The sequence below is a fragment of the Aspergillus versicolor genome (assembly GCF_001890125.1).
Source record: "Aspergillus versicolor CBS 583.65 unplaced genomic scaffold ASPVEscaffold_1, whole genome shotgun sequence".
In the NCBI taxonomy this organism is placed as follows: Eukaryota; Fungi; Ascomycota; class Eurotiomycetes; order Eurotiales; family Aspergillaceae; genus Aspergillus; species Aspergillus versicolor.
The window spans coordinates 2,054,058-2,069,987 of NW_024467524.1; the positions used below are offsets into that span (position 1 = coordinate 2,054,058).

At 50.5% G+C, this 15,930-nt stretch overlaps 6 protein-coding genes across 6 annotated transcripts; 4 read left to right on the forward strand and 2 right to left on the reverse strand.

The window, feature by feature from the left end:
• Positions 1-1,077: 1,077 nt before the first annotated feature.
• Positions 1,078-5,341, forward strand: ASPVEDRAFT_48725 (putative Ras guanyl-nucleotide exchange factor RasGEF; the record flags this gene model as incomplete). Its single annotated transcript, XM_040814063.1, has 6 exons — positions 1,078-1,317; positions 1,383-1,704; positions 1,775-1,960; positions 2,359-3,824; positions 3,890-4,318; positions 4,985-5,341. The coding sequence occupies 6 exons, from the start codon at positions 1,078-1,080 to the stop codon at positions 5,339-5,341; spliced, it is 3,000 nt and encodes a 999-aa protein (XP_040662325.1).
• Positions 5,190-6,989, reverse strand: ASPVEDRAFT_35952 (putative PP-loop ATPase superfamily protein). Its single transcript, XM_040811098.1, has one exon. The coding sequence runs from the start codon at positions 6,951-6,953 to the stop codon at positions 5,685-5,687; it is 1,269 nt and encodes a 422-aa protein (XP_040662326.1). The 5' UTR covers positions 6,954-6,989; the 3' UTR covers positions 5,190-5,684.
• A 248-nt stretch (positions 6,990-7,237) lies between these two features.
• On the reverse strand, positions 7,238-8,035 carry erg2 (C-8 sterol isomerase ERG2; the record flags this gene model as incomplete). The annotated part of the gene is made up of 3 exons (XM_040814064.1): positions 7,238-7,575; positions 7,666-7,692; positions 7,753-8,035. 3 exons carry the CDS (start codon positions 8,033-8,035, stop codon positions 7,238-7,240), a joined length of 648 nt encoding a protein of 215 aa, XP_040662327.1.
• Positions 8,036-9,263: 1,228 nt separating this feature from the next.
• Positions 9,264-10,061, forward strand: xgeA (putative endoglucanase; the record flags this gene model as incomplete). Its single annotated transcript, XM_040814065.1, has 2 exons — positions 9,264-9,601; positions 9,659-10,061. 2 exons carry the CDS (start codon positions 9,264-9,266, stop codon positions 10,059-10,061), a joined length of 741 nt encoding a protein of 246 aa, XP_040662328.1.
• Positions 10,062-11,720: 1,659 nt separating this feature from the next.
• On the forward strand, positions 11,721-13,381 carry ASPVEDRAFT_244205 (cyclin family protein). The gene has a single exon (XM_040809669.1). The coding sequence runs from the start codon at positions 12,051-12,053 to the stop codon at positions 13,275-13,277; it is 1,227 nt and encodes a 408-aa protein (XP_040662329.1). The 5' UTR covers positions 11,721-12,050; the 3' UTR covers positions 13,278-13,381.
• A 968-nt stretch (positions 13,382-14,349) lies between these two features.
• ASPVEDRAFT_48730 (putative proline utilization protein PrnX-like) lies at positions 14,350-15,762 on the forward strand (the record flags this gene model as incomplete). The annotated part of the gene is made up of 1 exon (XM_040814066.1): positions 14,350-15,762. The coding sequence occupies one exon, from the start codon at positions 14,350-14,352 to the stop codon at positions 15,760-15,762; it is 1,413 nt and encodes a 470-aa protein (XP_040662330.1).
• Between the last annotated feature and the right edge of the window lie 168 nt (positions 15,763-15,930).

Here is a 15,930-nt window from a genome sequence, read left to right on the forward strand (position 1 = left end):
ATAATTCCCCTCCCATAACTTCAAGTCAAAGCCTAGAGAGTGTTGGTGAAAATGTGTCCGTCGATTCCGTCGACTCTCCTTTTCTGATTTGGAACGGCCATTGATCTACTGAGAAACCGTGTCTTGTATTACGCTGGGTTGTTGGCTGCGCGATTCGTCCAGGCCTTCGCTAGTAAGATTTTGGTTTCTAGTTCTCTGGCCCGCGATTCGACAGTTATTTTTTATCCTGCCTCTTCCTTCCTGTCAAGTCCCTCATCTCCTCCACGAATAAACCACCGGAACTCCATCTTCCAAGCCGCTCAGAGTGACCAGCCAGCTTGGTGTGTGCGCATCGACCCGGTTTGCAGATCCCGAGGTGGGAGCGCAACTTCTGCTGAACCGCCAGACTTGCTGCGACGCCAGCACTACCCCAGCTGCAGGCTGATCCTCTTACCTGCCTTGTCCTTCAATCCACGCGAGATCGTCTATTAATTCTGGTCGACCTGCTTTGATTTTTCCTCCGTTATTGGCCGTGACCGGTCGTGCTCATTAGTTCTCGGTTTCCTCATTCGACCCGCTCTTGTCCTGTGCCTCTGTGACTTGCGGTCGTCACGATTTCGTGAGATCCTGTTGGTGAGCATATGATCGGTCAATTGCTCTAGTTGATTTATATAAACCATTATAACCATTATAACCATTATAACCGTGAGATTTGCCTCTCCTACACTGCTATGGTTAACAGGTCGAATGTTGCTAACTTGCGGTCTACACCTTTTTAGAGTCACTCGGCAATCTACCCGGATCAGAGGGAAGAATAAAAAGTTATCCGACAGATTTACCGACTGCATTCAAGGATACAGAATAACAACGAGTGAAAAACTGCAAAATAACTTGAACTCTGGGGGACACAACGGTGTGCTGCCATTTAACGGGAAAGTCTTTTCGAGTTTATTCAAAGCGACAATGGATGAGCTGCAGTGTTCGCCTCACCTATTTACCTAGCAGTTGGACCTTGCGCTGTCGCACTTTGTTCGCTTGATCGACCTTTTAATCGCGCCGTAGGGCCGTCCACCAACACGCGCGACCAATACTTTTCCCATGGCCTCCCAACGGAGAGAAAGGGCATCCAGCGATCGAGCCCAACCTGGTGTTGTTCCTCAACGGCCAGGACTTCAAAGTCGAACTATTTCCGCTCCGCCCGGAGGATTATACAAACTTGACCCCCCCAAAACGGCGATGGAGGGTGGGAGTAATGTTGGACGGACACTTGTGGAGGAAGATGAAGACCTAGCACACCGCGAGGGGAGCGGGGTCTCGTCGCCCCAGGTTGGGAATGAGGTATGGTTCCGATTTGTAGAATTGGTGCGCTGGAAATATGTTCCTGACCCTCAAATCATATCCAGACGACCTCCAGATCGAATTTCCCGCATGTAAGCATCGCCGTGGTTGGCGGGGACAAAGTTGGTAAAACGACTTTTATTCAGAGTGCCCTGGATATGAAACATCCTCTTTCCTCCCGATCCACAACAAAGAAGATGTCTCTAGATGGTACAGTATACGTTGTCCGTCTAGTGAAAGTACATGCCCACGAGGTTTCTCCCGGCAGTAATGGAAAATTGAGATGGCCGCGGCTAGGAAACGACTCACCAGCCACTATTCATGGTGCTCTGATCTTACATGATGCGACTCGCGCTACTGAACATTCGGAGACATCAAAAACACTAGGTTTGTTATACCTGCTTCTCCCGAGACAGTCTCGCTATGGTTGAAACTGATCCGACCCTTTTTTTGGTAGACATCTTCGCTGCAGCTTCAGTTCCTTTCGTGCTGGTTGCTACGAAGTGTGATAAGCAGAGTATCGATGGACGATTCGAAACATCGCTTGGAAGCTATGATATCCACCGAACATCTCCCGATATGCCCCAGAAACAGAAAATGTGTATCGCTGTCATTTTGCGTGACATTTTCAGCCAAAGAGATGGTAAGTGTAAAGAGCCGAACTGCGTATAGTAACTGCTGCCCCTGATATTTGGTTTTTGATGCATCCCGAAAAATTATGAAAGAGAAGAGGGTGGCGGTGAGAGAGCGAGAAAATAGTTTGGGATTTGGCTACGAGAAAATATCCTTGTATACGGCCCACACGATTTCGATGTGTGTTGTATGATGTGCTGTGCATTCAGAACTGCCACATTTGCGCTAGTTCAGACGCGGGCTGGGATTTAGCTCACGCATCCTTTCTGCCATCTCTTCTCGTTGATCCCTGGACTTGGAGTGCAACTCTCCGAAACAGCAGAAACAGGGGCTATATCGGTTCCACTGTTGTCTCTCGTTGGAACTGTTTCAGATCTGGAAGCTAATTATATCGTTTAGTTATTGCAGAGCAGAGGCCAACTTCTTCCAGCACACACGAGTGGCATCACACCCGCGCCCGCTCAGAAAACCCCACAACGTTGCTCGCTGGAGCCGCGGGCGGCCCATTTAGTAGTGCTCTCGATCCAGGAGTCGATGGGTACGGCGTCGACCGCCATCCCGCCGACTCAAAGACGACGCCAAACCTGGCTTCTAATTCACAAGGTTCACGATATGCTCGGAGCAATTCGCATCCGGTGCGACCGCATACACCACCGACCCGATTGAATTCCCATCGGCCCTCAGCCGCTGTGGATTCTTCCCCAGGTAAGAACCACAATAGACAACACCGACTCCACACAGCCTGGCGCAATAGTGGCGGATCGGACGCCTTTAACAGCTTTTTGGATATGGAAGATGAGATAGATGGAACGCGGAGTGCTCCGTCAAGCCCAGAAAGTAAGGATAAGGCTTCTAGCGAAACTTCATCAAATGAAACGGGCTTCACTTTCGATGAGTTGGTTGACCGACTTGTTGCCCAACCAATGTCCAAACAAGACTCGAAGTTTGCGTCAATTTTTTTGTGCCTTTATCGAAAATTTGCTGCTCCGGCTACGCTTTTGAATGCATTGATCAACCGATTCGAGCGCAACGAGAAAAACATCACGGACCAGTTGACGCGCATCGCTGACCAATTAAGGCTTCTTAATGTTATTGCACAATGGGTTTCGGAGTACCCCGGCGACCTTGCATATCCTATAACAAGAAAGCGGATTACGGACTTTGTCACCACCCTCGAAAAGAGCCATTTTTACATGTTTGCGTCCAAGGAGATTGGATCATTTCTCGAAGTGAACGCAGAGGATGACGATGTTGGGTGGGCATTCAAGGACGGGGAAGCAGACACATTTGACGGAAACGAGACCTTTTTCGATAACTCCACTCGAAGCTCACCGTCTATGTTCCTAGGAGGCTTTTCGTACACAGATGATGGCCCAGAAGAAGAGGAGGAAGACCCCATATACAGCATGAGTGCGCTGGACCTCAGCGAGGGAATACATGATCAACCGTCGAAATTGTCAGCTACCTTGTCAAACCCTTCAGCGGTGGACAAGCCCGGCACTATTCCAAGCCAGTCATTTACTTTCCTGAGCATGGACGCTGCACAGAGAGAAGCGGATACCGTGGAACTCATGGGGCGGATTCCATTGACGAAAATGGTCTGGCGGCAGATGATGGAGATTCCGGATGACGATTTTGCGAATGAGCTGACACGCATCGACTGGATAATGTTCAACACTTTCCGACCTCGAGATCTTGTGCGCCATGTGAGTATCTCTGGGCCGGACAAGGACAAGATCCAAAGTTTGAAGCATGTCAATCGCATGATCAAGCAATTTAACCACGTTGCATTCTTCGTGGCCAGTATAATCCTTTTACGAGATAAGCCTAAGCACAGAGCTCGGGCATTGGAAAAGTTTATGAATATCGCCCAGGTGAGTGCTGTGTTTTGATAAACGAGGAATGGGAAGCTGTCCGAGATTTACTAATTGAATTGCAGAAACTACGTCGCTTGAATAATTATAACTCTCTCGGGGCGGTGATTGCTGGGATCAATGGAACACCGGTACATCGACTTTCTCAAACTCGAGAGCTCGTCCCGCCGCAGGCTCAGAAGGCCTTTATGAGGCTGGTTATCCTCATGGGCACACAGAAGAGCCATTTTGCCTACCGCCTGGCGTGGGACAACTCCTTCTCTGAGCGGATACCGTTCCTACCACTTCACCGCCGCGACCTCGTCTCTGCCGAGGAGGGTAACAAGACCTTTATTGGTGACAACCGTAACCGTATCAACTGGCGAAAGTTTGAAGTGATGGGCGAGGTCGTACTTGGCATCCAACGCAGCCAGAAGACTCCTTATCCTCATCTACATCGATACGATGAAGTCGCCAGGCTGATTCTGGACACGAAACTTTCAGGTGATGATGAGGTATGCATACAATTTGGTTTCTGACAAGAATTTCTACCCATGAACCTATGCTAATTCGCGTACAGGAACTGTATGCCCGCAGTATGCAGGTTGAAGCATCCGCTGGCGGCGATGCGGGCCGGAAGAAATTCGGCTGGCTACGATCATAACCCGACGGTCTGATTCTGTCAATTATAACAAGATCCCATGATATGAGGGATTTTAAAAACCTCTGCCTCCTATCACGATACCATGCTTCGCGCCTGATGAAGGATTAATGAAACACTCACGATCGTCATAAGATAATGTACATACATATTGCTGAACATATGTTTCTGTCGCGCCCAACACTAGCCTCCAGTACCTAGTCTACTAGTTCCCTTGCTTTTGATACCAAAATAAATGGAAATTAACGAAGTATTTTTTAAAAAAAATTAAAAATTTGTTTATTTCCATAAATTTCCGCTCCAAAGTCCAAACACTAAATACTCACGTGATGGCAACCGTGATTGAAGATCTAACAGCACCAAGAACCCTCACGCTACACCTACCTTCCAAAGCTTCAAATTAAACCGAACCATTCAAGCGAACGCATATCGAATCAGAGCTGATACTCCTGAAAAGCCCGAAAAAGAAATTAAAACGAACAAAATCCCAAATCCGAAAAGAGGGGAACAAAAAAAAAAGAACAAAATGTCAGCCTCCGCAAAATCCACCTACCGCGCGATTCTCCGCGAACTCCCACGCCGCTCCCTCTCCTCTCCAACACCACTGCACAACCGAGTCCGAGCATCATTTCGGAAACAGGTTACAAATGAGTCATCATCTGGCGAGCAAATAAGTGAAATATCGCAGCAAAAAATCCATCAGGCGGAGCAGTTTGCGCTGTATGCGAAGGCGCAGCGGGAGTATGTGAAATTAGTGGAAAGGTACAACCCGGGTTCGTGGTTGGATGAGGACGAGAGAATTAGGCTCACGGCTAGGAGGGTTGGGTTGGATTTACCGGAGTTACATGAGGAGGGGAAGGAAAAAGAGGGTGCTTGAAGGTTGGAATTAATACGAAGGGAATGGGTGGGATAGAGTCAGTCCCTTTGAATTCATCATGATGCGAGGTGTGTCAAATATATTTATGTATTATATTTTGTTTGGGTATCGGAATCTAGCGATTTATGGTTCTTGCGTTTGCTATATGCGAAGCTGCTATGTCTTCTATATTGTAGCTCGTTATCCGGAATGAGCCATAGATGCATGGATCGCTCGACCGAGCGGTCTGCCTTCTGCGTACCGCAGGGTTTGTTGGCCACGAGGAAGCATGTCCTCATAAACTTGGAAATACTTGAGCATTTCGCGTCGGGATGGGGTTGTGCGCTTGGAGATGGGTGCTTGCTCATCCCGTCAACTGAACTTGCTCCATTTGTCTCCGTAGTGTTGTGCTGCTCTCCTCTTCCTCTGCATCGAGTTCCATTTCGATAGCTGTTCTGGGTCTGTTCTTGTTCAGGCCCTCAAGGAGTGTACATGCATGGCACATTCGCTGACTCGAGATGTATCCGCATCGCTCACACTTGCCCAGCACTTGACTCTTGACAGCAGCCTTCTTTTGTGGTTTCTTGGGATTTTTCGGCCCCTTCTTAGGAAGTGGAACTGCCGTATTTGATTGCTGGGGCCCCTTGATTTCTGTCTCCAACGCCGCAGCGGCTTCGTTTTGCTCCAGCGTCCTCTCCATCTCTGCCATCTCGCCACCGCGTGTTCTCCCATTTTGACTGCCGCAGCCGCCGACTGCGGACTCGTCCTCAGCAGCCGCTGTGGAAGACCCCTGACCCCCATCTGCTATAGGCACAAGGATAGCCATCTCCTCACCACTCCTCACGATATCAAGGATGGAGCTTGGCCGGATCTTCTCTAGATCCTTAATCAATGTACGCGCACTCCCCCGAAACGCCTCTGGCGAATAGATGCACTCCGTGCTAAAGTAATCCAGCTGCTTATGGTGCGCATAGAGAACAATTTCTTTCTCATACGCATACTTGAGCGGTTTACTGCGCTTTATATCGGAGGCCGCAGAGCCCGTCACGATGCTTGTTCCCCGTGAAAGACGAGGCAGGTCCCCTCGCAACAAGTTCATCATTACAGTCTCAGCCACATCGTCCGCATTGTGCCCCGTCACAACATGATTGATGCCCAACCGCTGCGCACCCCGATCCAGCGCCTGGCGTCGGAATACACCACAGTATGTGCAGTTCCCCTTCTTGCCTATTTGTTCCACCACCTGGTCCATAGTCCACCCGTAAAGTTCGCCATACCCGACGATAACCAGATCCATATCGTACTGGACTGCGTTGCGCTTGACGGTCTCGAGACTATCATCACGGTAACCTTTGATTCCCTCGTCGATGGAAAGAAGGCATAAATCGAGTTGGTAGTTGTATCGCTCATTAAGTGTCTTGAGCACCGAGGCCAGCACCGTACTGTCTTTTCCGCCGCTGGCGCCGATGGCGATTCGCTCGCCGGGGTAGAATAGAGAATTTGAGGTGATCGTTTCGTGTACTTCGGTTTCGAATACTTGGATGAAGCATTCGCGGCATAGCTTGTGCCTATTTTTGGGGCGGATAATGACAGCCCTAGCCTTTTGGCAGTTGACGCACTGAGAAGGAGCCATGATTACTCCGCTGTATTAAAGTGAAATGCTGATGCGGGGGNGGGGAAAATCCATTTTTCGCTTTTTGGGGGATTTGCTGATAACGGACTGATAACGATGCTTAGTCATTATTTGTTTAGTTTGCATTCACATAGGGGTCAGCCTTTGAGGCAAGGCGGGCTTTTTTGTTTTATTTTGTTTTGTTTTTTGCTGAAAGGTTGATTAAAATTATAAATAGAGGAATCTAAATACATAATACAGTCTATGCGAACAAAACCTCCTCCTTCAGCTTTTCAGCAATTCCCTTAGAACTTGCCCTTGAGCAAATTGGATATCATCTCACGTCCAGTGATGCGCGAGGTAGCCCACAAGGTCGGGAAGTCCAGGGTGCTCGAAAAGGTATCGGCATATCCGAAGAAGAGCATGGGAGGGATCCAACCGCGGGCGTACTCGAGCGCGAAGCAAGAGGACTCCATCTTATACTGCTTGACCTCACCGCGGCGTAGATGGTGAACACTACCGGCCGGGTAGACTTCTGGCTCGTAAGCACCGGGGACGTAGGCGAGCTGGGTGCCCTGGAGGATGTTGAAGTAGTCGTCTGCGGTGTGGCGTCCGGTGTGCCCTTCAGTGCCGATGGCAGTGCCTGGATCTCAGTTAGTTCCCGCGTTCACCTGCTATTTTCATGTAATTTTGGGACGGGGGAGGGTTGATCGATGGAGAGCGTAGACCGTACCGAAGATGATCAGATATTCAGTGATACCTGTAGCGCATTAACATATTTCTTAAGCATGGCCAATGTGAGATCAGGGGTATCACATACTGGCGTGGATAATGTACATGGCGCCCATTGCGCCGCCGGCGTTGTTGAAAACCCATTCCTCATCCTTGTTGAGGTGGGTGACGCCGACCTTCTCGTCTAATTCGGAGACAATGTACTGGACAATCGAGCGAGTGTCATTGCCGTGGGCAGCAATTGCGCGCTGGGACACATCGTGCAGATGCTCCTTGTCAAAGATGTAAAAGTTCTCCAAGCAGGAGTCGAGGAACCTGTACACCCCGGTAACGAGCGCCAGAGCGGCGAAGAGGAAACTGAGAGAGCGCATTTAATCGGTTAGAAGGTCCGGAAATAATTAAACAATCAAGCGTATATTGTTCAGAAAGAAATAGGGTTATAAAGGATGTGAAGGTTGTTGTGGAAGTCTGGGGGCCGCGGAGTCCATAATAATGATCTGATTTTTTTAAACTGGTTGCCGATGGGACTTGGCGGCGATCACAAGCACCATGTTCCTTGCACAACAACATTGTCAGGTTCCAGACTCCGGGTTTTCACTGTGAGGCTGGCTGGCCATTTAGTTATATAGATTCCTCAAAATGACTACTATCTCCGTTGATCTGGATACAAAGAGGGATGGGCCCCTGTTCGTTGCCATCGGCTTTGGAGGGTATTTCCCCGGATTTAACGCCTTGGCCTGGGCTGGGGTGGACTGTTGACAAAACGTTTGTCTCTGATAAATCCTCCACCAATATTTTTTGACCATCGTGACAGGTGAAACTTGATCTCGTTGTTTCCACACTATTTATCAAGACCCGGTTGGCCTCGTCTTGCTCTGATAGTGGCAGCATGTTTCATGTTGAGGCAAAGCGGCCGAGTTGGTCCACCAGCCCGCTGTTAGCATCCAATTTCGTCCATTGAAGGTTGCAATTCAAACCGACGAGGCCAACGGAACGTCATCGTCTCTGGAATAATAAGATCTGACCATGGAAGGAGATGAGCTTATTCAAAAGACACCCTCCCCCGCCGGAGCAAAAGGTGGCGCACCTTGCAGAAGCCAAGCGCTGCAGTGGTGATATGGCATCACAAGGTGGGCTTGCCGATCTTCGAGTCTTTTCCTAAAAGATTCAGGAACTGTATTAAATTGCACCACTTTCGATATGACAGCACCTATCAGATGCCCCTAGTCCGTCTTTTATGGATTCCGGTCGGGCTCCGCATGGCAATGTCTCTCTTTTCCTCGTTCCTCAGACCCAGAGTCTATGGCCTGTTTGAGGATCTGACTCCGCAGTTCATTACTCCTTTGCCTGGGATTGATGGGATCAAAGAGGTTGAAACTGGCCTGCTGAGCGAGACCGGGTCATTGTGACAAATAGCACATCAAGCCCGGAGAAACAGCCGACTTTAATTTCATGGACGTTTCGGCTAACAGCATGGAGACTGTCGGCTTCGGCGAAGATAAATAGCAACAAACACTGTAGTGTGAAGCAATTTTCTTCGGCGACATTCATATCACAGAATCTTCAGTTTTGACACCCTTGTGAATCTCAACAAAAAACATGAAGCTCCTCGCTCTGACTCTGGCCTCTCTGGCCTCGGCTGCTTCCGTTTCCTCTAGGGCTCTTCATCGCCGTGAGGACTTCTGCGGTCAATGGGATACCGCTGAACCAGGCGACTTCATTTTGTACAACAACCTCTGGGGCCAGGATAATGCTGATGAAGGAGGAAGCCAGTGCACTGGGTTGGACTCGTCTGATGGCAATACTATCTCCTGGCACACGACCTGGACCTGGACTGGCGGGGAGTATAATGTCAAGAGCTACGCGAATGCCGCGTATCAATTCACTTCAGCCCAGCTGAGTAGCCTGAGCTCAATCCCGACTACATGGGAATGGACGTAAGTGTCCACTCGCCATCACAATTGATCTAACGCGGATCTAACCATCGAGAACAGGTATGACGCAGGAAGTGACGTTGTGGCCAACGTCGCTTACGACCTGTTCACAAGCTCGAGTGCTGGAGGAGACCCCGAGTATGAGATTATGGTCTGGCTGGCTGCTCTTGGTGGCGCAGGCCCAATCTCTTCGTCTGGTTCTTCTATTGCCAGTGTGACGCTTGGTGGTGTCCAATGGGACCTGTGGAGTGGCCCCAACGGAAATATGCAGGTGTACAGCTTTGTTGCTTCATCCACAACTGAAAGCTTCTCGGCCGACCTCATTGATTTCGTCAACTACTTGGTTGAGAACCAAGACCTAGCGAACAGCCAGTACCTGACTAGCGTCCAGGCTGGCACTGAGCCGTTCGTCGGCACCGACGCTAAGTTCACTGTTTCAACCTACTCGGTTTCAGTTTCGTAAGGGACGATGTCAATTTGCACCTGTGACAAGAATAGAGAACCACCTGAGGTTAATTCGTGAAGAGTGGATGGAATTGCAAGTTCTTGAAGGTTGATATATAAGTGTCCTTTCAGTCAATGCTTTATTCGCTATCGTGTGCTCTCAACATTCTCCATGGCGCTTAAGTCTACGTACATGAGCCTAAAATAATCGAGACCAATTTAGAAATCTCGTTGCTTTTAGCGCTTTGCTGGATCAAGCGTGATTGACGCAGTTCGGCGCCTACGCAACGAAAATAGCGGCCTCTTACAATCCTTCCCAAGTTCCACAATGCAAGCGTTACGTTTTGCGCTTAACAAATTCCCGATTGTTGTTCTTTAATTAGAACGCCGTTGCGGTTGTTCTTGCTCTTTAAGCGCCTGGCTACTGCTTTGGAATCAGACGAGACGCCCAGGTGTGATCAGGCCATTATGAGCCTATAATTTGAAACGAGGGGCGGATAATCTTGGACTGTGCGCTGAGAAGAACCTGCTTATGCTACGAATTCCAGATCGACATTTGACATGGAAGCCATGAAGACTGGTGAATTTTCACAAGTAGTACCGTAGTAATTGTATAGTTCCCGGTAGGCGAGTAAAGCGGCAAGATACTCTGGCCAAAAAGGTAACAGTCACGTGCAATAGATAGGCCCAATTCTCAATGACGAACTCTAGAATCATGAATTTGACAAAGTTTGCCATAACGCGAAGAATCCAGATACCGGACACGTACCAAGTCTGGGAGGACATTGGCGTGCCCCCTCCATGAACTTGTGGAGGGAGGAGAATGTACTTTACACCATACGCGCCGCGTTTCAGCATCCCTGTCGGAGGGATCCCTTGGCAGTCCATGCGGTTTGACAGCTGGCGGTGGGAGGGTGTTCTCTGCTTCCCGCCGCGGTGGATCGAACGCATATCCAAGTTGTCTGCTTGAAGCGCTTGACTTTATCGATCATAGATGCCTAATTTTATCAACATGGAGACTGGACAAGAATAGCATCCAGCCTGCGGAGATTTGCATTCTCCAGAAGACTATGCGGTGCCTGGGCGCTTACATGCAGCTCACTCCCGCTGCCGATCGATCACTCAGGTCGAGTCGAGCTGAAGGCTCCAGCCACAGATGAATCCATCGAGTTTCAAAGATAGGCAGAGATTGGCAAGACGGTCTCCATTCCAGGCGGCGGCGATCGAGTCACGACTGGCCTTCTTGGACGCTCCTCACTTCCGAAGGGGCGTGTCGCAGGTGTTGCAGGACCAACGCGCTGGAAGGGGATGATTCGCCCTTGATTGCCTTGACCATGCATGTTTGGCATTTGATCGGGGGACTGGCTCCCCTGCACTCCTGCCAATCACCCACGGTCCTGGCCTCGCGCGCGCCAACTGCTACGATGGTCCTGTAAGTATGGAGACAGGGACTGGACCAGGCATGCAGGTCTCGCGTTTGGGTTGGGCCACTTGGTTTGGTCCTTGCAGTCCAGCCTTTCCTGCTCCTTCGCTTTGACGGTTTAGGGTCTTACTTATATCAGGAGACAGTCGCTCATGAATACTTCACGAGATTCGAGTCATCATTCCTCATTCCTGAGCTTTCCAGCCTCTGTCGCGCTCCTTTCCTTTTATTTGTGGTTTTTTTCCCTCTTGCCTCGCACTCTCTAGGCTTGGTTGTCTACTTAATCTATTATATTGAATCGATCGGTCGATTGTCTCACCCTGTCCTTGACACTTGTCTCACTGCTTGCCCCATACAATAGTATTCTTCAGTTGACAGGACAACGACCGCATATTTTATCCTGCTGGCAGGACGACCTTATCCCACATTCTTTACACGGGGAACATTCAGGAAACTCTCATCTGGTATCCGAGCACGACGTACTCCTCATATCTTTGTCGCCTCCCTCTTCATTTTGTCGGCGCCTTCCCCGACTCCTCTCTTCTAATCTCCAGTCTATCTTCACGATATCACAATATTGCCAAGATGGATTTCAACCGAGCAGCACTGCAAGAGTTCATCACCCAACCGGTCTCACGGGAGATGGTTGCTCATCTGGCCCAACAAGCTGCACAGGTCATCCGCTGTGAATCCCATGTGACAACAACCGCAACCACACAGCATGCTTATGGGCAACATACACCTCCAAGCACTCCGCCGATGGAGGATGCCGATCAGCAGTACCCCCGATTACCGTCAGTCGAGGCGTTTATCACTTCTTTGGTCACTCGTTCCCAGGTTCAGGTGCCGACCTTGATGACAACCCTAGTTTATCTCGCCCGCCTGCGTGCCCGTCTTCCCCCGGTCGCTAAGGGCATGCGCTGCACTGTTCATCGCATCTTTCTTGCCTCGCTCATTATGGCCGCTAAAAACCTGAACGACTCTAGTCCCAAAAACAAGCACTGGGCCCGCTACACCACCGTCAAGGGCTATGACGACTTTGGCTTTTCGGTTCCAGAGGTCAACCTTATGGAGCGACAGCTCTTGTTCCTCCTAGACTGGGAGACCCGAGTTAACGAGGCGGATCTTTTCATCCATTTCGAGCCTTTCCTCGCCCCGATTCGCTATCGTCTCCAGGAACGCGAAGCCAAGATGCACCAGCCCCGCGAGTGGCACCGATTCCAGGCCTCTGCTGAGCTCCTGGCATGCCGTCTCCGTCGCCAGAAGCTGGAGGCTCGCCTGGAGGCCCGTCGCCGCCTTCCTCCAAGTCCCCAGTCATCCGCATCACTCTCATCAATGTCGTCGTCCTCGAGTCTTCAAAGCGACGCTGGTGCTTTCGTGCCTGACACCGACCGATACCAGCCCTATCCTCCTCGGCGACGACCATCGAACCGCAGCCGCACATCTGTGTCTCCTCCCTCAGTTCAGGAAGTCCCTGGCCTCTCTCGGACTGAGACTGTACCCACACTCTGCTCGCGATCCTCTAGCGTCGCGCCCAGCACAAGAAGCAACACGCCAGCTAGCCTGCGCCCCTCGAGCTCATACAACAGCATGGAGGACGTCCAGGTTGTTGATAGCCCGGGCCTGAGCAATGGATACGTCCACCTTCCCTCAATGATGATCCCCACGGACGTGGCAAAAAACGACGAGCTGCAGCAGCCGAGCAAGAAGATGCGAATGAGCGGCCACAGTGGCAGCAGCGGGTTTGTGGCGCGCTTCTTGGCGTCAGCTACGGGCACCTATATGGGCCACCGGATGCGGCCTCGTGTTTAGCGCACTGTGTCGCTTCCCCAACCCAACAACCACTGACAGTCCTTTATCCATCCTGCGCTGTTTGAGACTTTGAAGTTTGAAGTTTGAGCTGGCCTCACAGACACGCTAAGAAAATTAGTCCTCCACCTAATACCCTACGATCATCGCGCCAAAAAGAAAACAGGTTTCAATACCCCTCCCGTCTTTCAGAAGATTTCCATAGTTTTGTTTCATATGTGTGATACCTGCATTGCATTTGAAGGCGGCGTTTTTTTTGTATGTTTTCCAATGTTCTTTGTGTTTACTTGGGTCTCGGCCGGTGGTGGGAAACTATACGTATGATTGGATGTATGTAGTAATATGCCATATATGAAATGAATTCTTATCTGAATGCAGAATATGAGATGGTAGCTCCCAAGCCTGTAGAATTCGTAGTCTTCGATGACTTGGTCGCGACCGGAAGGGAGACCGGGGCGAGAAATGTTAGATGGAATGTGGCGGCTGCATGACCTTTTCCTAAACGGGGCAGAAAGTCGACGAGCATCCTGCACATCAAGATAATCGCTGCTTGTCATAGTCCACCTCCTTATGGACTAGTAGAAGTTTTCCTATCTCCCATGATCTCCTCTCTCGATCGTTTACTCGATGTTCGGGAGTTCCAAAGTGTGAACGGCGCCATGGACACTTTTCGTAGCCCCGCCTTCACCACCAGAGTGACTGTCGTCATACTCCACCGCGAACAATCGCTTTCTCCGGGATGAAACACAAGAGCCCCCGTTTTGGACGTCCGACTCTCCCAACTCGGGCGCCCTGAATCAACGAGAACGGCCATCCGCTACAAAAAGAAACCGACGTACCTCGATCCTGCACGGGCAAGTGTTACTATTTGCCACTTATATCTCCGAGCTCGCTTACCTCCGGCGGGACTAGATTACTTAGGTCCGTGAGACAATCTCATTGCCTTGCCCTCGGACAGCTTTCTCAAGTCGCTGCCTCGAGCGTATAAAACTTGAACTGGACCATCACGCGGCGGCACTAGAGTCTCTCATTTCTTACCTGCTAATTAGAAAAAGAAAATAGCCTGCCGACCTCCATGCCGCTCACAGTACTATCCGGGGCACAGCTCCGCTCCCTGCTCCATTCCTTAACGCGCGATCAGATTGCTTCGATCCAACAAAATCTAGCGAATGCACTACGAGATTACTCTGTCGGAAACCAGGACTCTGGATGCGCCGCTACCTTGCAGCCGCGGAGAACGGCGGTAACCCGACAATGCGGACGCACTACGATCTTCATGCCTTCGAGCACCCGCGAGTCGATCGGGATGAAAGTTATTTCGTTACAGGACAAGGGCAGCACACCAGGATGCGAGGTTGAGACAGGCGAGGACCTCCGCGGTTTGAAAAGACTCACTCAAGGAGAGGCAGGCTCGCGGAATTCTATGGCCTCGGTCTCTTCTGAGATGAGCGAGATGTCGCTTTCGTCCCAGGAGGACGCTGCTACTGAGAGGACGTCTAGCACATCCAGTAGCGAGAGCGATCCTCTTCCAACGGCTTCTGTTGATAAGAAGCCTATAGGGAATGGGCTGTCGAAGACAATGGGTGCGTGGCCCGCGGCGGGGTCCCGTGATACCTCGCCGCAGGGGAGTGTCACGCTGTTCGACGACAATAGCCTGCCGTTTGGACTCATCAATGCAGAGGAGCTGACGCCGTTCCGTACCGCGCTGACGGCGACAATGATTTTCAACAAGCGCAAGAAGGTGAAAACGGTTGTAGTATTTGGTGCAGGCAAGCAGGCCTACTGGCATATCCGATTGGCAGTCATTTTACGCGGAGCTGATATCAAGCGCGTGTTCATTGTAAACCGGTCATTTGAGCGAGCAGCACAGCTTCTTCAGGAGATCTATTCGCCGGAGAACGCTAGCTGGCGGGGCGACGTCAAATTCTCTGCTGTTAGCAGCGAGTTTGGAGAGTATAACCGGATCCTCCATGACGCAATCAACAAAGCAGATGCAATATTCTGCTGTACACCATCTCATGAACCGTTGTTCCCCGCGGAGCTTCTCACCTCACGAGAAGGGAGGCGCAAGGGTCGACTGGTCAGTGCCATTGGATCATACAAATCCCACATGACGGAGTTACACCCAGATATTCTTCGGGAGGAGGTTGCTGTGCAGACACCGCACCGCCATTTCCATAAGCATGTCCATCGCAGCGGGATCGTCGTCGTTGACAGTCTCGATGCAGCGATGAAGGAGGCCGGCGAGATCGTCCAAGCAGAAGTCAAGCCGAACCAAGTAGTGGAGATCGGCGAGCTGTTGATGGTGCGGGATGCCACGAAGGACTCGAAATCAGCTGATGACGAAAAGCACCTGCGCGAATGGGTTGAGAAGGGCAATGTCATATTCAAGGGCGTGGGGTTGGGCCTAATGGATCTCGTCACTGGGAGCGAGTTGCTCGAGTTGGCGCGGACAAGAAAGATCGGCACCACAGTTGAGGATTTCTAAACTGGCCAGAAAACACTTTTTTTCCCCTTTTGGCCTACCATCCAGGAAATTGGTTTTTGTTGATATCTTGATGCATGTAAAATAAACTTAATTCCAAGCATGATGATTTGCGATCTGGATGAAGCAACCTTACTACGTAGCAACGTGACTCTGACCGGAAGGGAAATG